This window comes from Salvia splendens, chromosome 4 (genome assembly GCF_004379255.2).
Source record: "Salvia splendens isolate huo1 chromosome 4, SspV2, whole genome shotgun sequence".
Lineage (NCBI taxonomy): Eukaryota > Viridiplantae > Streptophyta > Magnoliopsida > Lamiales > Lamiaceae > Salvia > Salvia splendens.
In genome coordinates this window covers 5,695,234-5,717,384 of record NC_056035.1, presented here as the reverse complement: position 1 = coordinate 5,717,384, position 22,151 = coordinate 5,695,234, and the positions used below count along the sequence as shown (strand labels likewise).

General features: G+C 37.7%; 3 protein-coding genes across 5 annotated transcripts; 2 read left to right on the top strand and 1 right to left on the bottom strand.

The window, feature by feature from the left end:
• The first annotated feature begins 1,302 nt into the window (after positions 1 to 1,302).
• LOC121798126 (serine/threonine-protein kinase PBL34-like) lies at positions 1,303 to 5,081 on the top strand. The gene is made up of 6 exons (XM_042196975.1): positions 1,303 to 2,090; positions 2,931 to 3,265; positions 3,370 to 3,505; positions 3,781 to 3,917; positions 4,024 to 4,147; positions 4,281 to 5,081. The coding sequence occupies exons 1-6, from the start codon at positions 1,892 to 1,894 to the stop codon at positions 4,799 to 4,801; spliced, it is 1,452 nt and encodes a 483-aa protein (XP_042052909.1). The 5' UTR covers positions 1,303 to 1,891; the 3' UTR covers positions 4,802 to 5,081.
• Positions 5,082 to 6,035: 954 nt separating this feature from the next.
• On the bottom strand, positions 6,036 to 11,444 carry LOC121798127 (mitochondrial outer membrane protein porin of 36 kDa-like). The gene is made up of 6 exons (XM_042196976.1): positions 11,275 to 11,444; positions 11,079 to 11,146; positions 10,487 to 10,597; positions 7,154 to 7,240; positions 6,820 to 7,028; positions 6,036 to 6,586 (listed from the first exon to the last, which is right to left on the bottom strand). The coding sequence occupies exons 1-6, from the start codon at positions 11,327 to 11,329 to the stop codon at positions 6,280 to 6,282; spliced, it is 837 nt and encodes a 278-aa protein (XP_042052910.1). The 5' UTR covers positions 11,330 to 11,444; the 3' UTR covers positions 6,036 to 6,279.
• Positions 11,445 to 16,252: 4,808 nt separating this feature from the next.
• Positions 16,253 to 22,108, top strand: LOC121798122 (alpha-amylase 3, chloroplastic-like). Of its 3 annotated transcripts, none has more exons than XM_042196970.1 (13): positions 16,253 to 16,646; positions 17,142 to 17,272; positions 17,367 to 17,421; positions 17,523 to 17,645; positions 17,773 to 17,878; positions 18,255 to 18,598; positions 18,935 to 19,629; positions 19,901 to 20,090; positions 20,347 to 20,453; positions 20,574 to 20,823; positions 20,927 to 21,049; positions 21,163 to 21,330; positions 21,532 to 22,108. In XM_042196970.1, the coding sequence occupies exons 1-13, from the start codon at positions 16,362 to 16,364 to the stop codon at positions 21,688 to 21,690; spliced, it is 2,736 nt and encodes a 911-aa protein (XP_042052904.1). In that variant the 5' UTR covers positions 16,253 to 16,361; the 3' UTR covers positions 21,691 to 22,108. The 3 variants fall into 3 exon arrangements, with proteins under 3 accessions (XP_042052904.1, XP_042052903.1, XP_042052905.1); XM_042196969.1 differs by having other exon boundaries at positions 17,773 to 17,890; XM_042196971.1 differs by having other exon boundaries at positions 16,508 to 16,646; positions 17,129 to 17,272; positions 17,773 to 17,890.
• The last annotated feature ends 43 nt before the right edge of the window (positions 22,109 to 22,151 follow it).

The window sequence follows — 22,151 nt, the reverse complement described above, 5'->3', positions numbered from 1 at the left end:
CTACGAGGATGAATTGTAAAAACAATATAAGGTGCCATATTTTTTTCTTTAATATTTTAGTCGCCTTTTAGAATTATTTAATTTAATTTAATGTCAAAATTCAATGAATTTGATTATTCCCACGACTCTGTCCAACTTAACCAGACCTACCAATTTCAATAGTATGAATATAGAAGCTCTATAAAATAGGGTTTAACACAAAAATATCGCATCCCACTTATTTACGTGGCGCTTTCTTTATCAGTATAGTGTCTAAATATCTCCCCACGTATTTAACTCTATTCATTAGTCTAAAAAGATTAGCATCTCAATTATAAAATAAAAATGAGATGTCTATATACATTAATTTTATAATACTATACTGGTTTTGGCATTTCTGTTCTGCATTGCCCGAATCGAAGAGTTTTAAAAGAAAGGAATGAAATACTCACAATCACAAATCAGAATATTATTCTTATTAAGAAAGGTCCAAAACTTGAATTTTTTGGGTGTAAGTTTTCCTATGCTACCGATCATCTTCTACATTGAAATTTTAAAATCTAATCGAAATAAAAAAAAAACTATAACAACCAGAATTGATTTGTGCATAAAAGGGTAGTGGAAGTTATCAATCCTTATTAGGAGCAAACATAGTATTGTTACGAAGGTTTATTCATATTTTGGACTACCAAATTTATCAGGCAAAATCAGCTTGCTAGTATCTTATTAATAGTATGATTCACATTATTTTTTAAGTAAGAAAGCCACAAGTGTTATGTGTATCCTTATTTTAAACTATTTGCTATAGTTCGAAATTAGTAAATAGTATCAATTAATTTGTTATATTGTGATTGCCTACAACATATCATAGTCAATATGTATGAGATTTTGGTACTAATATGGAAAAATGCTGATAAAAATTGTTAGGAATTAATTCATAATACACACGGTAGAAACACCCTAAAATGCCTTCTAATTTTCTCAAGCAATATTTATATATTTCTTGAGCATTGAACTAGTGACAACATATTCAGCCTTATATTTTAGATCTCAATTCAATAATACTCTATTCGTCCATGAAAAATACTCCTAGTTCTATTTTATCATATTGAAATATCTATGAAAAATAGTCAAATAGAGAATAGGAAATTTTAATTTTTTTTATTTTTTATTTTTTCTTTTTTCTTTTCTTTTCTCTTTTGTCTATTTTCTCTTTTATTTTATTAATTTTTTATTAAAATTTGTGTTGTTGAAATGAAATTATTTTTCATTTTTCATAACACTAGTTTTGATGAGAGGCTTCTGGGGGTGTTAAAACTGTGTATACTAGTATAACTATCATTTAAGTATATAATAAAATAATAGCAAGAGTGATTGTTATTATCTGATTCCAGCTCTGCTTGTTGGCACAGTATCAAGGGGGAAAGTTTTCTGTGTGAAGGTAAAGCATGTGATCTGCAATCACTGAGTTCTTTTTTACCCATCTCAGTGTGAATATCTGATACAATCTCCAATTGGGTCCGAGTTGTTTCATCAAAATTTTCAGGGTTTTAGTTGGAAACTTTTTTTTGAAGTGGGAAAATTATGTTTTGTCGTCTTTTGAGATGTTGAGCAGCTGATCTTTCTTAGCTTTCCTTTTCGTCTTCAAATTTTCTTGAATAAAAAGTCGGTCCTTGAAAGGAGGAAAGGTGCTGTTTGCGATTTGGGTTTCCTGGAAGTGTGGGAAAGGTTTCACCTTTTCATGTTTTGGGTAATCCTATGAGGCGGGTTTGAGTTCTTTTAGATGGTTGTGTGGAGATTTGTTGTGAAATTGGTGGCTTGAAGGGCTTATTTTAGGATATTTAACAGAAGAGGGTAGTTGAAAATTCTATTGCTTTCCTGGGGTTTTAATGATTTTTGAGGTCTGCTGAAGATGGGACTTGGTAATGACGCTATAAAAGTGGATTCTTTGGATGTTAAGATATCGAAGGGGAGGAAGAAGAAAATAGTTGATGATGATGATGATGGTGCAGTGAACCAGACTGGATGCTGCATCAGTTGGAGGTTTATTGGCTGCTGTGCTGCTTCAAGATCTAAAGTAGATAGCTCTGTGAGTAGCATCAGCACTCATGGTAATGTCCTCATTTGGATTTGAGTTTCAACTTTTGATTATTTTTCTTCTGCTGCTTATGTTATGTTTAGTATTGGGTTTAGTTCTCAGGTTGGCTTGATATGTGCTCCATTTTCTCTTCTTCTTTTGATTAAAGAAGTTGATGTTCTTTCCTTTTTGTGATTATGTGTGGTGTGAGGTTTTTTGCAGCTGTCAAATTTGTAAGTCAGCAGTAATGATTATCCTTCCTTATGAATATGATTTGGTGAGCTATATGATTGCTAATTGAAGCAGATGGAAAAGGGCAGTGGAAACAATAGTAGATGATTCTTCTCTGATTTAGAAATCGACAAGCATGTCAAGAAAGGATGGTTAAGGATATTTTTTTACAGTTTTGATCTTCAAATCTTATAATTTACTGTAAATTGGCTGAGAGATTGGAAGTGTTGGTGAGTGGACAGTGAAGGCCCCAGTTAATGAATCATTGGATATGAAACGGAAAATGATTTCATTAGCTTCGCCTCCCCAAGAAAATTTGTTTTTAAGCTTGAAAGCATTTTCATCTTGAAATGTTAAGTTTCGTAATGACATCCTGTCTTCTATACTGAGTCAAACTATAGAAGAGGTTTTGAAGCTTCACTGTATGTAATATTGATTGAGCTCCTAGTTTTATGACCAACACTAATGCATTGTTTTAAGAAATACTCATGTTCTTAGTCAATGGTTATCGACAAATTGTGGTCGATTTTGCTCATTACCAAATCATGCTCCTATTACTACCCCGGTAGATATCTTGAGGTTCCATATCATGGAAGTAGTTCATATACATTCTTATCTGTTGTATTGTTTTCCATGTGCTCAGAAATAAAATCAACAAACGGTACTAGCAGAGATCAACCAGTTGGTGCTGTTATACCATCCACCACCACAAGCAATGCTGAAAGCAGTTCTTCCAGCTCCAAACTCGAAGAGGAGCTTAAAGTCAATTCTCGGCTGCGGAAGTTCACATTCAACGACCTTAAGTTGGCGACGAGAAATTTCAGGCCAGAGTCGCTTCTTGGTGAAGGGGGATTCGGGTGTGTTTTCAAGGGATGGATCGAAGAGAATGGTACAGCACCAGTCAAACCTGGGACAGGACTTACCGTTGCTGTAAAAACGCTGAATCACGATGGACTTCAGGGCCACAAAGAATGGATGGTTTTGCTTCTTACTTGATGCAATTCGCTTGAAGCCATATGCTGCTTTCTCTTTGTTGGATTTCCTTGTGAATGGGTTGTTCTGACTTCATATAAAATTGGCAGGCTGAAGTGAATTTTCTGGGCGACCTTATTCATCTTAATTTGGTTAAATTAATCGGCTATTGCATCGAAGATGATCAGAGGCTGCTCGCTTATGAGTTCATGCCTAGAGGAAGCTTGGAGAACCACCTTTTCAGAAGTATGCACCTTCGTTTCTTTCAATATTATAAATTATGAATTATTGAGATTCAAGTTTATAGCGAGTAATTATCAGTTTTATAGAGCAGCAAGCCTGTTTAGTGTTTAGGACCAGGATTGAGGATATAACTTTCAAATCCTTTGTTTTCCTCCTATTTATTAAATTTATTTGTTAGAAAAGTGAGTAGGAATTTACGACATTCTGAAAGTGAAGGCAGTGTTAGTTTTGCCTGTTTTAGTTTTCTGTAGATTTTCAATTACATTTTTGGATTGTAGGATCTCTGCCACTTCCTTGGTCCATTAGGATGAAAATAGCTCTAGGTGCTGCAAAGGGGCTTGCTTTTCTGCATGAGGAGGCGGACAGACCGGTCATATATCGTGATTTCAAAACTTCTAACATCCTCTTGGATGCTGTAAGTTCTCGACTTATTGTAAACACGTCCTTCTGAATTACACTCAGGTCTGATTATGTATCAACTCTTTCCGAATTTACCTGACTTCAAAAGGATACTCTTGCAGGAATACAATGCCAAACTTTCTGATTTTGGACTCGCGAAAGACGCCCCAGATGAAGGCAAAACTCATGTTTCTACGCGTGTGATGGGAACTTATGGTTATGCAGCTCCGGAGTATGTCATGACAGGTAAATTCTCTGTCATTTGAATTCTGAATTTCGTCTGAGTCAACTTCTGTTTTGAGTTCCCCGTTAAAGAAAAAGATGGTTTCACTTTGGCGTCAAACCTTTTATGACTTTCCTTCTATTCCGGTTGTTGCAGGGCACCTGACATCAAAGAGTGACGTCTACAGCTTTGGTGTTGTTCTGCTCGAGATGCTCACAGGCAGAAGATCAATGGACAAGAACCGCCCCAATGGCGAGCATAACCTTGTGGAGTGGACCAGGCCCCATCTGCTCGAGAGAAGGCGCTTCTACCGCCTGATAGATCCTCGTCTCGAAGGTCATTTTTCGATCAAAGGCTCCCAGAAAGCTGCCCAGTTGGCGGCACACTGCCTTAGCCGGGACCCAAAAGCCAGGCCTCTGATGAGTGAAGTTGTTGAAGCTTTGAAGCCTTTGCCAAACCTTAAGGACATGGCCACCACATCCTACTTCTTTCAGACGATGCAAGCTGACCGGAGCAGCCCCAACCCAAACAGCAAGAATGTGTTTCGGACGCAGGGGTCCTTCACCAAAAACGGGCAGCAGCAACCTAGAAGCGTCTCGATTCCAAAGGGGACTCATGCCTCACCATATCATCAGAACTTTGCTCAGAATTCTCCAAAACCAAATGGTAAAGCATAATATTACTAAATTACTTGACCTCTGAGCAACTGAAGTGATGGGAGCAACGTGATGCAGAGCCAGATGTTGTAACGCCTCCCCATCTCCCTACCCTCTTACTCCGCCTACCCTCCCGCTGTAACATAGAATTGCGATTTAACAGTGCATTCTGTTATGCAAGTATTCTTGAAGATGGGAACTTCTGAGTTCTGCTATTCCATCTTCCATTCTCAGGGCAGAATGTCTCCAGAAATTAGTCTTGTATTCTCTTCCATGAAATCAATGGTTTAGTAATTCTCAATTCCAGTTCTCTCTCCTTAAAGTACACATTTGAGATATAAAAAAAATTTGAAGGCAAGAATTTGCAGAGCATTCAGAAAAGATAAATTGTAGTAATAACGATGAAATGGATACAATCCAAAGTCACTGAATCCATCAACATCTAGACAAGGGCAACTGCTTGCTTCAACACTGAAATCCTCCTTTTCAGACACCTGGTGCCACGTCACAGGTTCCGTAAATTTTCTCTAAAAATCATAGGAGCTGCTGAATTATTCTCAAAAACTATGGGAAAGATTACCATAGGAATTCTCTCTTTCCAACTCCAAAAGATTTTAGTCTTTTCGGTTTATACGGTACTAAAAAGATGAGAATTCAGTTACGTTTCATAAGTACTGTCCTCTTTCGTATTCCTTCTTTTTGTCTATTTACTTGTGGGCCCGGGACAAGAGGCTGAAAGTTAATAACTAAAGTGACATGACACGACACGACACGACACGCCCTCGATTTCTCCCGTCTTGGTAAGAAAAAATCAAATCTATTGTGTTGAGTGTTGTATCTGAATATTATTATAGTATATGTGAGAAGTAACTAATATACATGAGTGATCAAAATTTATAGGGTGAATTGTCGGGAGTATACCATAAAATTTAGATACGTACATTCTACTTTATTATACATTTTTAATTAGAAATCAATCAGATCTCATGGTGAATTTTTTTCGTATAATCTTTGGCTTGGCTGATTTTCAAAATCAAGTGACAGACCAAACTTCAACCAAAATTTATGATATTTTGATAATTTTCCCAAATTTATATATTTGACCTTTTAATATGATTCTACATGAGTCCGAATACATAAATCTCACTCTAGATGATTCGATAGCGTGTTGGCATAATTATCTGGTTAGAGTATGGCCGTCCTAATTATTCAACACTCCATCAACCTCATCTCAACTACATCTTTATCCAATCACTTATTCCTGCAAATAAGATAAGACTGGCTATTGAGCTCAAAATTCCTGAGTCCAAATGTCACTCCAGCAAGAATTATTTTTACAACCCAAAACCATATCCATACAAGAAAATTCAGCCATGTTACGAGCTCAAAACTTGGTAGACAAAATGGGGCATCCAATCATATGATCATATCTACCTTATTGCTTGCTCGGTTTCTCAAAAAAATGTGCATTGGCTCCCTTGTGTCCCGAGCTTTGAGGATCATGGTTTAAGAGCTATGGCCAGTCCGATCTTTGCGCTTTTCTCTATAGCCCTCGTGTCCACTTCACCTGAAATGGTGACGAGAGATTTGGGGCGCCACTCGTGCTGCATGAGAGCACTTGCTTTGCCATAGTTGTTCACTCGAGCTTTCAGAGAGGTCAGGGGATCCAGTGCATGCTGTGTCCCAATAGTGAGTGTGTTCTCATTGGTCGTGAAGCTGTGAGTCAGCTCAGCCCCAACGGCTGTGTTGGTCAATGGGCTCACCGTGTGGAAGTAGGAAGCTGTGATCGTTTCACCTTTGTCATTCCTGTGTATACACCAAAAGCAAAAGACAATTACACTAAAACCCAGATTTTGCAATACTTTGTGGCAAAGATGACATCCGGGATCCCATGCTAGATATCTAAAAGTATGACTAAAATATGATGATATACTTTCATTAGAGGCTTCAGCAGGCAAAGATGCCGAGATTTCATTTATCCTGATGGAAAAATTATGTTCTTTCAATTTACATTTTTTACCGACTTAAAGTATACTTACAGCGTCAAGGACGTGACTAGGTCAGTCGTGGTATAACTGATTGCAGCATTGTATTTCACAAAGTTTCCCGAGGCTGTGTCGAACGAGACATCAGTCCCAAAAGTAGCGTTGTTACTCCCAGCAACACCAGAGAAGTTGACAATGGGTTTAGCAGTCAGTCCAAGGCTGGTGCTAATTCCAGCATACTCATGCAAATATTGAAGTTCCACCTGTTAACCCAACCATCAATGACATAAGATTTAATCACACAGAAACAGTACTTGATAATCGAAATTTAGATATATGAATATACTGATTGATAATGTAATGCAAAAAAAAAAAGAAATATAATTACCTTGCCAGACTTTTGGTCAGGAGCAATAAAGCTAAAAATAGCCTTCACTCCAGGAGCAGGCTCATCAACAGTGATGGTTGTGTATACCTAGATAGGAAGTTAGTGTTTTATTAAAAGTTAATGCACTTCAAGTAAAAGGCTGTTTTATCAAACATATAAACACACCATGGATTGGGATAAGCCCAACTGCAAAAGGACATCAAGGAACCAATCTTTGAAGAATACTATTTAAAACAAATAGAGCAAAGGATACAGTATAACAAGAAGATTATTTAGACAGATACATGATAATCAATATGATTCAGAAATCCAGTGCCACTGTCAGTTTGTCGGAGAGAGTCCAAATCAGGAGGAGGGAACATCAAACTAACTTCAAGGGCAGACGTCTTGCAGATCAGGAACTAATACCATTTTCATTCAGATGCAAATTCAAGAAACATCAGTAAAAAATACTACTAGCATTTTAGATTTTTAAAAAGGGCAAAGTGATAACAAAAACAAGTGAATGTGATTTCTCTGGATTAGAGGAAGTCGAACTGCTTGTTAAATGTAACTGAAGTTTTAATAAGCGTACAATTCCGTTTTTTGAAGCTATCGCAAAATTCTTTTTTCCTCCAAACAATGAAATGCACCAAGTTTAGTAACTATTGTAAGTAAAGGAAATTGAAGATATATTTGCTCTTAGTTAGACGTGGTCATCGTTCGGCCTATTGCTACTGATACTAGGACAACTCATTTCAATATAATGTTTCCATGTCAAATACAAGCATGCTTAGTTTGTACGGTGTTACACAAAAAACTGAATGTACTGTGTTAAGGATCGTCCTCCTTAACGAGCAACGGCGGCGAGTTCGCTCGGCGGTGGAGATAAATTTCCGGCGACCAACAGGCTCGGCGGACGATTGCAGAGTTTCTGTGCACGGGAGTCGCTCCCGTCGGGCAGATAACTCGGCGATTGATAGAATACTCCGGCGTCCAATTAGGATCGGCGGGGGAATCCAAAATTAGGATTGGAAAACACACGTTATCTTTGTGGGAGAAAATATTTCATTAATTGATTGAATAAATAAAAAGGATAACAGTCTATCCTATTTATAATGCTACTGACTTAATGAACAAGAAAACAAAGATATATAAAAAGATATGCTAAATCCCTATAATATCTAAACTAAATAATAATAATAGAGGTTCGTATCAACTCCCCCACGGTTAAAATCCACCTTGTCCTCAAGGTGGGAACCACGAAGCAAAAAGAAGAGTTGAAAGCAGAAGCTTCGGCGAGGCAACTCCTCCTGGATCAAACACACACCGAACAGATAGAACGTTTCTCTTCTTCACTTCCATAAAAAATCAACAAAGGAGACCCAATTTTGTCGGAAAAATTCCTTGCCAAATCGAAAAACTTGTCCACGCCTCCCAGAATGCCCAAGCATGGCATGTCATTCCTCGGAGGGATCAACCTTGCATCTTTGTCGAGCGATGTTGATCGATGATTCATACTTGGAACATCACCGACATTCAAATCCACATAGACACAAGCAATTACGGGCAAATCGGTGTAAGCACCATCTCCTTTCTTGCCCCAACAATTTCCAACAACATTTTTGGATGACACTTGAACAACATTGAGTGAGGCGATTATCTTCTCCACTTCACCAATAGAACCATCCTCCTCTTTATCTTCTAGCAATGTCTCCTCCTTTTCACCAATCTTCTCATCATATACCCCAACGAGCACTTGCGGTGACTTATTGTCGTTCATGACAATCCCTTTGTTCTTGACGAACTCTCCAGGGGACTCGTTGTTTGGAACATCAAGAGGAGCGCCATCATTGTGAACATCGGTAATGTCATTGGGAACATCATCACCGAATACTATCGTGGGAGTATTATCAGTTTTCTCTTCGGCTAAATTCTTATCTTGAATGTTCTCTTCCAACTCCTCCCCATCATCCGCATAACAGAGAATGCGTTGTTTACACACATGTCCCATCACCCATTTCTCGGGACAGTGCCAGCATAGACCCAACCTGGACCGTTCTGACTTCTCCGCCTGGGAGACCCGTATTAGCGGCAGGCGTGGCTGCTCCGGAGTTTGACTGGGCACACGTGCGGGCTGACTGTATAGGTCCCGCGTTGGCTTTCGGTGGAGTAGCGGGGCTGGTGGGGGGCGGGCTGGACTCGCGCTCTCACCTCCTCCCGAGGGCGAGGTCGGTCCCAGCACGTCTCCGAGCGTCGGGGACGGTCAACGGTCAGGTAGCCGCGGTCCTGCTGTTGCGCCGGTGGGTCCCAGCACGTTGGGCGGTGCCGCTGCGTTGCGGTTGTCGGGTAGCGATCAAACCCTAATTGAGTCTGATGATCTCCGCGATCAGATAGGTGGCCACCCCTCTCGATGTAGCCACCACGGTGTCGGAGCCAAGCGTCTTGAGCGCGATCGCGGTACCCGATGGGCTGGTATCTCGGCCGTGGGCGACGATCAGGTGGATCCAAGTGGTGTGAGACGTAGGGTGATTCTGGATCAGGCCACGACGGCGGACGGAGTACTTCCAGCCGGCTGCTCGGAGGGTCCCAACTAGTTACACGGCGAGGTTGGGCCGGCTGGTAGGGACGGAATGGCTGTGTGGCCTGAGGGAAGTCGTATTGGCGACGACGATAGCCGGCGTAGTCGTATGACATGTTGACGGACTGAGGCGTGGCTGTGGTGGATGATGATCGTCTGACTTCGACGCGGCACGCGGGAATCCTTCCCGTCGGCGTTGCAGAAGTAGTGTTGTCCTGCGGCTAGAGGTCGGCGGACAGGCGGGACTCGACAACCAAAGCAGTTGCTGTGCGCGGAATGTTTTCCGTCGGGCAGCGGTGTAGCTTCGGTTCGAGATGGTGGGAGGGTCAGCTCTCAATGAGAGCACCAGTTGTTAAGGATCGTCCTCCTTAACGAGCACCGACGGCGAGTTCGCTCGGCGGTGGAGATAAATTTCCGGCGACCAACAGGCTCGGCGGACGATTGCAGAGTTTCTGTGCGCGGGAGTCGCTCCCGTCGGGCAGATAACTCGGCGATTGATAGAATACTCCGGCGTCCAATTAGGATCGGCGGGGGAATCCAAAATTAGGATTGGAAAACACACGTTATCTTTGTGGGAGAAAATATTTCATTAATTGATTGAATAAATAAAAAGGATAACAGCCTATCCTATTTATAATGCTACTGACTTAATGAACAAGAAAACAAAGATATATAAACAGATATGCTAAATCCCTATAATATCTAAACTAAATAATAATAATAGAGGTTCGTATCATACTGTTACTACAGTAAAGATTAAGTAGATTACTAACATTGGAGTGGGTATCCACTTTCACGTCAGTTGTGATGTTCTTGTTCTTGAGCTGGGTGTTAACGTCAGCCAAAAACAGGTCGCCTTTCTTTGTCCCAGATGAAGTAATGGCCTGTAGAGCAATAACCATATTAACAGCACAGCTAAAACAAATCAAAGCTGCAATGACCAACTTATTATATGATGATAACCATCAACACAGGAATGTGCGTGAAACAGACTACAACTATAGTGCTACATGTGCATCAATATGCAGAATGTGAAGTTAATACTTTAACCAAAGCACGAACTTCCACATTATCCTTCTATACATTACTGAATCAATAGAACTACACAGGCACCATCTAAACTCCCAAGACAGGTTAATCACAGAGCATTCCTCAATGGAAATGCACTGCAATTATAATTGCACAAAATCCATTCCAATTTAGAAGAAAATGTGGGAGAAACCCTAAATAGTAGATACAGGGCAAATTAAGTTTTCATTCCTTCCAATTTGTACACATAAATTCAAACAGCCCAACCTTAACCGTTGATTTTCTTATAGAAATGCATGAGTGATTCGATACAGGAAAAGAAGTAGAAAAACTAACCACGCCATTAGCAGTGTAAGTGGTAAGAGTAAACTTCTGGTCGCCCTGATAATCCTTGTAAAGAAGATCTAAAACACACCAAAAACATAAAAATAAAAAAAACATTTTGAAATAATAATGACAAGCTCAAAAAAATCAGAAGAAATTAGCTGTGCAAATACAAACACAAAATCCGTAAATAGAAAAAATCACTGGCCTCTTGCTTTCTTGCCAATATCAGTGTAAAGGCCGGGACCCTTGACAAATACCATTCTTTTCTCCTTGGATTGTCGGAAGAGTTTGGAAGAGAGAGAAAGGAAGAATTTCTAGAGAGAGGGGAAACGGTGGTGTTCGAATTTGCTTCGTTGGCTTAATGCATATCGTGTATCGATATGTTGCTGGAAAATGTTTTTAATTATTTTGACCCTTATTTACTGCTCTGAATTATCTAGACCGTCCATATCTGTTTCATATATTTTCGGTCATTTTTTGGACGTGGATCTCACTTTTCTCTTTGCTTTGATTAATTAATGAAATAGTAGGAGTAGGTAAGCTTACCTCACCTATATAATAATAATAATAATAATAATAATAATAATAATAATAATAATAATAATAATAATAATAATATAAATATGGAGTACTATACTATAAAACTTATTAATATTTCAATGGATGCATTTTTTTTCAGAAGATTATTGTGAAAGAAGCCACAGAAAATAATAATGAGTCCTTAGTCTCCTTATCCACGAAATTATTAAGAAATAGTATTTCTAGAACGAAAATAGTTAAGTCTAATACTGCTGCTAGGAGCATCTCCAACCATTTATATTAAACTCAAACTCATTTTAATATAAATTTCACATCAAACTCATCTTAATATAAATTTCACATCAAATATGATTTTACTCCAGCCATTTACACTAAACTCAAACTTAAAAGAATATTCTCTATTATGTCTCTTTTACTCACAAAATTTGAAAATCTTTTAGGTTTTGATTTAATGTAAATCTAAAGATACGTATTTTTTTTCTTAAAAACAAAAAATAGGATTGGTTTTTAAGTACTATTGGATTTGAAGCTAATTACTTATCTCATTTTAGGTTTTAGTGTACCATTGGAGATAGTCTAATATTCAAGCTAAGTATTTGATATTATTGTATTTACAGTTCGAGGGTAAAGAAAAGGTAAACAAAAAAAAGGTAAAAAATAATTAATTTGGCCGAAAATTCAAATCGGGCAGTGCCAGTGGTCAGTCGTTGCCAATGAATATTTTTAACAATACATAATGAAATTAGAAAATGATATGCGTTGAGAATATGCTGCAAAGAATGATAGAATATGCTTTTTAAAATTCTTTAGGATGCTCTCCATCTTGTGCCAAAAATGGGCCCAACTAGTGGACCTTTTTGGGCCACAATAGTTGGGCTTTCATATTGCGGTCTCTCTCGACTCTGAAAATTTACCCTAGGACTAATGGTGATAAAATTATTCTAGAAAATTTCCTCCCTAACTTTATAATCTAAGAGCATCCCCTCGGTGTTCATTAAGAACAACGTCTGTGCTGTCGGCGTGGCATGCAGGTGTCTGTCGTTGTGCTCTTGCCGACAGCATGACCCTGCTTGATGCATAGAGCATGTTCGTACCAACGGTAAGAGCACAAGCAGCCGACATGGCATGCTCTGGTTGACCATTGATTTATCATTTTTTATTATTTTTAAAAAATTGAAAAATCTAAAAAATTCAGATTTAATAAAAAAAATATATCTCAACTTCCTAATAAAATATTTTTTTTATTAAATCTGATTTTTTTAGATTTTTTACCCTAAAATTCATACTTTCATCTATAAATACTTCCATTTCAAACACAAAAGAATGACACTATACCAAACAACTCTCTCAATCTCAATTTTTAGGATTTTAATTAAGTAATTTTTAATTTTTAGGATTTTAATTATGTACTCCCTCCGTCCCACTCAAGATGACCACATTCTTGAGTGGCACAGGATTTTAGGAAGTGTGGTTAGGTGGAATAAAATAGAGAGAAAAAAAAGTAGTTGAATATTTTAATAAGGAGAGAGGATAGAAGGGGTTATTTCCAAAATTGGAAAGTGGTAATCTTGATTGGAAAAAATAAAAATAGAAAGGTGGTCATCTTGAATGGGGCGGAGGGAGTAATTTTTTATTTTTTAGTAATTTGTAATGATATCAGGTATTTTTAATGCATTTTAATATTGTGGAAATGTTTTAAGTAATTGAAGTGTTTAAATTGAATAATGGAATGGTGGGACCCTTGAACATGCTATTGCGCAAGAGCATGGATGTGGGTGTTGTGCTCTTACGGAAAGACAAGGAGTAAAAAATTAATAAATGTGGATCCGGGCCCACCTCCATGCTCTTTGGCAAGAACATGGATAAGGATGCTCTAAGAATCATATTTGACTAATGGTATTTGAATTTTGATGCTCGCCATATGAAAATATTGGCTAGGGCTGTCAAAATGGATATCGGGTATTGAATACCCAATACCCAACCCCGTAATATTGGGTAATTGGGTGCCCGATACCCGTTTTTCGGGTTTGGGTATAGGATTTTTGGATTATCAGGTATCGGGTTACCCGATACCCGATCGGGTATATCCAAATTACCCAATAACCCGATTTTTTATTTTTAATTTTAAATTTAATAAATTATGTATTTATTATACTCATATTTCCTCCGTCCCATGTTACCTGAGACGTTTCTTTTAGGCACATGATTTAAGAAAGTTGTGTTTAGTGGATTAAATAAAGTAGAAGAGAGAATAAAGTAAGAGATAGAAGAGAGAGTAAAGTAAAAGAAAGAATAAAGTAAGTGTGATTTTTTTTTCATACAATAAAGTAAGTGTGATTAGATGTTTTGTTTTTAGCAAAAAAAAGAAATGACTCAAGTAACTTGAGACAACCTAAAGTGAAATAGGCTCAAGTAACTTGAGACGGGGGGAGTATTATATATCCTTTACTCGTAAGTCACGTTAAGGATTAATTTATGAACTGTGGTGTTTATTATGGATGAGTGATGGATTTTATAACTTATAAAGTTTGTAGTTAAGTTTCTTTAAAAAATATTAAAGTATAAAATATAAATCCAAAATCGGGTCTGGATACATGATTTTTTGGGACTGGATACCCGAGTCGGGTATCTGGGTACTCGAAATTATTTTCGGATAGGGTATCAGATATTAGTTTTTGGGAAATTCAGGATCGGGTACTCGATTTGAGAAGCCTATATTATTGGAAATATAGTTACTTTAATATAGTTTTGATATGCTTTGAAATGTTAATGGAAACGAAAAGATCTGAGTGGAAGTCTGGCAGATAATTTTAATCCAAAGAATAATTGATCTTAATATTAAACGCACATCAAATCCTGATAATAGAATTTGCCAATCTGATGATATAAAATTATGCTGGGATTTGCCAATTTGTTGGTAAAAGATTATGCATCTGATGTTATTATTAAGTTATTTTAAAAAAAAAAATCAGATTTTGAGATTTTTAGATTAATTTTAAAATGATATAAAAATAAACTAAAAATGACAGTTGTAGTAATTAAAACTAATTTCTGTATTTTTGATTCTGTGTTCTATAATAAGATTGAGTTTTGCATATGTCACGATCGAACGTGATTGCGTGAGCCTTTGGATCCACGTTAAATGGCATGTGGTGCATGAATCTCCTCATCATGTGCCTGTCGTTATGGACTAAAAATCCCCTTTCCACGAAAGTACACCACCCTATTCCACCTATTTACAGTTCCCTCCCCCAGCTTTCTTCAAATTACAAGATCACCACGATGTTTTAGGTTATTCCTATTAATGCAGTATATCCGTATACATGTTGATTCCAAAATTTTTTTATGAGCAGAAAATGCTCAAAGCCAAAGGTGCCAGAGTTCAGCACATGAAAAACAAACAAATAGTTAGGACTTCATATAACTAGGGGTAAAGCAAGGAATTTAACTTCGAAGGAGCAAAAGTATGCGTGGAGAAATTTTGAGAATTTGAAATGGGACATGTATGTAAGAATTTTGAAAATTTTCCATAACCGTGATTTCATTTTTTGTTCTTTTATTTGGTGTGGGAAGAGAGTTTGTCGAAGCTATCATTTTTGGACTGACTATATACTATAGTAAAATTTTAGCACCACAGGCAACTCTTAGTATTAAGATGTTGGATACTTACATTATTTATTTAATTTTCTAATTTCTTTATTTTTAATTCTTTTTGTTTATATTCTAAATTGATTCACAAATAAATATAAATATTATATTCACATCAAAACAACAAAAACTACATGATTAAATAAAAAAATCAAATAATTGGAGAAAACGCATAATTGGAATAAAGAAATGGAGAATATGATGAAGATAGATAAAGAATGAAGTATGGAAAAATGTATTTATAGATGATAAAAAAGAAAGTGTTATTGTAGATGAAGAAGCGATGGGATATTTTAATTTTTTTTTATAAAATTTGATTCTATATAAAGGTTAGTATACTTAAATACCACGTGACAAAGACATGACTGGGACACACATGATGACGCAATATGCATGCAACACACTTAAGCACGCAAGGGCGTATTGACTGACACTAGGGGTTGAGCAAAAAAACTATCTTTAAAGAGGCAAAAATATAGTATGCGGGATATTTGAAGTGTTTAAGGAGGGACAGTTAATGAAAAATATATATTAGTATTTTTTTCTATAATAGGTTATATACATATAAATGAAAATTTTGAGAGAGGGCATTTGCCCCGCTTACACTCTAGATCCATCCCTGTCCGACATGCTCAACGTTGCGCAATGTCATGCTTTGGCAAATAAGCATGCAAGCTCAGCCTTTAAACACGCTGCAACACATGCCCTTAGCAGTCCCAACTACAGTTTTTGCGTAAGGCTTTCCAATCCAAATTGTATGTCGCTTGGGTATGGCCGAGTAAAATATGTATCTTTTTTTTTTAAATAAATGGAGTACATAATTTCCTTTTTTTTATCAACTTTTATTTTAATGCAAATATATTTCCAAATTTGGTGTATGGTGTTTCTGGCTATTATTGCAACTTGGCTTAGATATTTGAAGATTTTAGTGAAAAAGGGGTGATTTATGTAAATAGTCGTAATTAACACAGATATTTAAGCGAAATAAAAAATCAATCCATTCATCAATCATCATATACACAACACGATCCCAGTGTATGTGATACAAATACCTGCGAACAACTCCACCTTTCTTCTCCTGAATCTCTTCTGCATCTGATAACAATGTCTGTAGTTACGGCGGACTCACTCTTCAATCTCCACCACCGCCACCATCGCCGCCACAATACTTTTTTCAAACCCGTTCAAAAGTTGCAGCTTGTTTCCGAAAAGCCCATTTCTTTCAACCGCAATTGCGCGCACACGCCTAACCGCCGTGCCAATTTTCTCTCCCGTCGTCATTACTGCCCTCCCAAAGCTCTCAGCTCCTCCGGCACCGCGGTCGTTGAGACGTCCGAAGCTACAGATGTCACCTTTTCTGAAACTTTCGATTTGAAGCGGCGTGAAAAGGTAGAATTTTGGTATTTATAGCTCGTGGAATTCGTATGTTTGTTGAGTTGATGAGATCAATTGAACGTAATGTTAGTGTAAATTTGGGATTTTAGGCAGTTAACCTTGATTGTAGGTGTGATCATTTTGTGAAGGCCTTTCTGCTCAACTGTTTGTTTCATTGGAAACTTAGATTTCGAATTTTTGTTTCCAGAAATTGTTTGCATGTTGTGTTTCTTCATGAGATCAATCGTATGATTCGCTATAAAATATTTTGGAATCTTGAAGGAATTTCTGAAATATTGTTCTTGAAGGACTTTTCTGAAAATTTTGTTCCTTGAAGTTGGAGAAAAAACCCCAAAGCTTTAGTCATTGCTGTCCGAGAATTTCCTTCAGCTCTTATCACTTTTCAACTGATAACTGTAGTTACTTGCAGTTGAATGTTTCTATGCCTCAAAGTATGGAGATTAGATTTAATATGCTTTTTTCAAAGCCTTTTTTAGCTTATTGTGACAGCTGGAAGGAAAGATAACAATCAGATTAGAAAGTGGAAAAGATGAAGATCATTGGAGCCTTACTGTGGGGTGTAGTTTACCCGGAAAATGGGTTCTTCACTGGGGAGTCAATTACATTGGCGATACTGGCAGGTGTGCAATATTTTAGTGATGGAAATATACTCAAGTATGCACATCATAGTTACATGGTCATGGCAAATGAATATGTTTATTCTCATTGTCGCAGCGAATGGGATCAACCTCATGAGAGTATGAGACCTCCAGGATCTGTTACTGTTAAGGTAAATATGAATTATTTTAGCTGGAGCTAACAAATGCATTATCTTTTTTTCCATGCATCTTATGTTCTTATGTGGATACTGGTATCAATTGCTTTTTCCAGGGCTATGCAATTGAAACTCCTTTCGAAAGATCACCTGCTTCATCTCTAGGAGATTCTTTTGTTGAAGTGAAGATTGATTTCAACACAAACAGTTCTATTGCTGCCCTAAATTTTGTGCTGAAGGTGTGTTCTGCTGTGTTGCTGGGAAATGTTTATTCTCTGACTGGTTCATGGTTTAAGTCTCCACAAATATTCTATCTTGGATGTATGAGTGTATCCTTGGACTTTTTGTGACTTTTTGGTGGTCTAGGATGAGGAAACTGGGTGTTGGTATCAGCATAGAGGAAGAGATTTTAAAGTTCCTCTTATCAGTTCCCTTCAAGATGATGGCAATGTTGTTGAAGCGAAGAGCTTGGGTGTGTGGCCAGGTTGCTTTAGATATTTTTGCTATGTAGTTCTAACGTGTTGCAATCTCACATGCTCTTCCTTTTCTTCTCTCTTTCTACTTGGGTAATTTAGATGTTATGCTGACGAGTACCCTGTGCGCTAGGGACTTATTGATACTGCTAACTTTTTTAATTCCAGTGGTTGGTTGAGTAACACATAGTGATATATGTTGGTTGAGATTGATTTAACTTGGATTTGTCTATGTTATATTATTTTTTTCTTCTTAATGTTACTGTATCCCATCCATCAAAGGCATCATTTTTCTGTTCTTCATAGCTTCTCGCCCGTCAACTTTACATTAGTCTTCTCAATGTTTGAAAATTGTTAGTATTTTTGTTGTGGCAGGTGATTTGGGGAAAATATCCAACTTGCCTCAGGAAACTAAATCTGCTGATGCTGAAGTAGATGACATTAAAGAATCTAGCTTGAAACAGAGGCCTCTTCAAGGTTTTTATGTAGAGCATTCTGTCTTTAAAGAAATTTGTATTGATAACTCAATGAGTGTGTCAGTGAGTCACTGCTCGGAGAAAGCTAAAAATGTGGTGCGTATCGAAACTGATCTACCTGGAGACGTAGTCGTACACTGGGGTGTTTGGAGAGACGAAGGTAAAAATTGGGAAGTGCCGGTAGAACCATACCCTCCTGAAACAATCACCTTCAAGAACAAGGCTTTGCAAACGCGGTTGCAGGTATACTAAAGAATTAGATGTGTATGGAAGTATTTTATGAATTTGACTTCAGTTTTATTGCATACTTAACCAACCAATGCTCTCTGAATATATCCATTCACGTCAATTTGATTAGTCAGTCATGAAAGGCTTACATGGTATAGTAAGTTTCAGATTTGGCATCTTTTACATCTCTCCTTTATTCCACTTATTTTTTTTTGCACTGCTGTGATTCTTTGAAGCACTAGTAAGAGTACTAATACTCTATATCCTGAATAACTTTTAGGTTAGTCGCACCCTGATTTCTTTCACTCATCAAGTTAATCTTGGCGTGAATATCATTATTCTTCATTGCAGCAAAAAACAGACGGAACAGGTTCTTGGGGGTCATTTACATTGGGTGTTGAATTCTCCGCATTTGTTTTTGTGTTGAAGCTGGGCAGTAATACATGGCTGAATTGCAAAGGAGATGACTTTTACATACCCTTCTCAAGTAATGCTACCAAAGCTGAACTCTCTGGTTCTACTCATTCTAGTGGTGAGGGACAACCTGTGGTTCGTGACTCCAAAGCGGCGTCTGATGATACATTTGATGACACATCTGAGTCAAAAGAAGTAGTTTCTGCTTATGCTGGTGGTATCATTAATGAGATAACTAAACTAATGAATGGCATTTCCACGGAAAAGAGTAGGAAAACAAAAAGCAGACAAGCCCAAGAGACCATTCTCCAAGAAATTGAGAAGCTTGCTGCAGAAGCCTATAGTATCTTCCGAAGTTCTACACCCATATTTACAGATGTTGAACTGGCTGAGGTGGAAGATGATTCACCACCCCCTATAACAATATCTTCAGGGACTGGTTCTGGGTATGAAATCCTCTGCCAGGGATTTAATTGGGATTCCCATAAATCAGGAAGATGGTATCTGGAGATTCAGGAAAAGGCTTCAGAATTAGCATCACTTGGTTTTACTGTTATATGGTTACCTCCGCCTACTGATTCTGTTTCACCTGAAGGCTACATGCCAAGGGATTTGTACAATTTAAACTCCAGGTATCATTTAATGTACACCATTACTGATTCTACATGCCTCACAGTAATAGAAACAGAAAGAGTGGATAGTATCTGACTACAAAGTCAATTTACTGATAAATGATCAAGTTTGAACTATGGCGTAGAATAGCATTATTTATGATATAACCTTTACTCTCCTGCTTGGTCATTAAGCTACTCATAGTGCTGTTGTTACTGTTAGAATCAACACCAGTCCTTTGTGATGATTATAATTGCTGCAAAAATGATGACAAGAAATAGTGTTTGTTAGGTATGGAGATATTGATCAGTTAAAGAATATTGTGAAGAAATTGCATGAAGTGGGATTAAAGGTTCTCGGAGATGTTGTTTTAAACCACCGATGTGCGCAGTTCCGGAATCAAAATGGTGTCTGGAATATATTTGGAGGTCGCTTGAATTGGGATGACCGTGCAGTTGTTTCTGATGATCCCCACTTTCAGGTTTTGATCCTCCATGTTTGATTTCAATACGTAAAATCGTATTCTTTGTAACGTCTGTCAAGTATGTAAATAAGATGTGTTACTGTCCTAATAAGGACATTCATACTGATTTAGAAAAGTAGCTGAGTAATCTTATTGTCTATGAACCATGTTTGGTGAAACCTTGTTTCCTGTGCCATTTTGATGAAGCAGTCTGTAAGTCTGTGCATTGGTAGGCTGCAACTCGTAATTATTGCCTCTGTTTGATCATTCACAGGGAAGGGGCAACAAAAGTAGTGGAGATAACTTCCATGCAGCTCCAAACATTGACCACTCTCAAGAATTTGTCAGAAAGGACATCAAGGAATGGCTATGCTGGTTGCGGTTAGTTATTAGTTTCAAATTCTGTTTCATTTGAGTTTCAACTAACTGATAAAGAAGTACACAAAACATGTCTGTTTTAATGTGGTGTTACATGAGGCTGGCTGGTACTTTGATGTGCAGAAAAGAAATTGGTTATGATGGATGGAGGCTAGATTTTGCACGTGGATTTTGGGGTGGCTATTTCAAGGACTACTTAGAAGCAAGTGAGCCTTATTTTGCCGTAGGGGAGTTCTGGGATTCACTAAGTTATAGTTATGGTGAGATGGATCATAATCAAGACGCACATCGGCAGAGAATAGTAGATTGGATTAATGACACAAGTGGAACTGCTGGTGCATTTGATGTCACAACCAAGGGAATTCTTCATTCTGTAAGCATATGGCCTTAACTTATTCAAAAATATAATTATTTATTGTTCTAGAGTTAATTGACCTACTATCTTTTTCTTGTCTCTCCTGATTTGCGTCATATAGGCACTTGAAAGATGTGAATATTGGCGATTATCAGATGAGAAAGGAAAACCTCCTGGGGTGATGGGATGGTGGCCTTCTAGAGCTGTTACTTTTATTGAAAATCATGATACTGGTTCCACTCAGGTTGGACCTCTTTCTTCCGTGTAGAGTCAGATCTTTCAACTTCTGAGCTGGTTTATCAGTGATAACTAAGCGCGGAATATTATGTTTGCTAAATTTACTCGTCTGTTTTGCAGGGTCATTGGAGATTCCCAGGTGGCAAAGAAATGCAAGGTTATGCCTATATCTTAACACACCCTGGCACGCCATCTGTCTTCTATGATCATATTTTCTCGGATTATAAATCTCAAATCAAAGAACTCATCTCTATCCGGAAGCGCAAAAAGATCCACTGTCGGAGCACAGTAAGCTTCTGAAGTTGTCTTTGATTTTTTTCCTTTTGCGAGTGTAAGTGTAAGGTTTCACTAGAGTTTCCAGGCATCATATGCGCCTCATGCTTCTTCAATGATTATTACAGTCAACTTAATGAATTTTCAGCAGCATACCAAATGTGAGGTGGTTTTTCGTATACAAAGCTCTGACCACATGCTCTTATCTGGATTTAGGTTAAAATAGCGAAGTCAGAGAGAGATGTTTATGCAGCAGTAATTGATGATAAGGTTGCAATGAAGATTGGACCTGGACACTATGAACCCGATGGAGCTGCAAAAAACTGGTCTTTGGCCACGGAGGGCAGAGATTACAAGGTCTGGGAAGCATCATAAAACCGGAGGCACTGGAATACAAGTTTATCAACAAATATATCACTGACACTGCCAAATAAGAAGATTCTGACATTGGTTGGTTGCTGCCCGTACTTCTCCAGAACAACCGTCATGGCCCTTGGAGTTGCTGCATCAGTTTCTCAGGCCTTCACTAACAGATAATCCACTATTAAGTTATACGAATAAATGCGCTTCCAGATTGTAGATGACGGAATGGAATTCACGGCCTTATGTGTACTGTATGTATACTTCATAGCCATGTTCACGAAACAGCTACTGCGATGAATAATATGTATTGGTAGAACAGGTAGAGAATCCAAGTGGATTCTCATTTTGTATGTGACTCTGTTGATTGTATCATTGTGACCAGATAATGTTACATTAGTTATTTAATGCTAAGAAAATAAATTTTACGCTACAGCAGGTGTCAACTTGAATCAGTTTACCCAAAAGAAAATGGA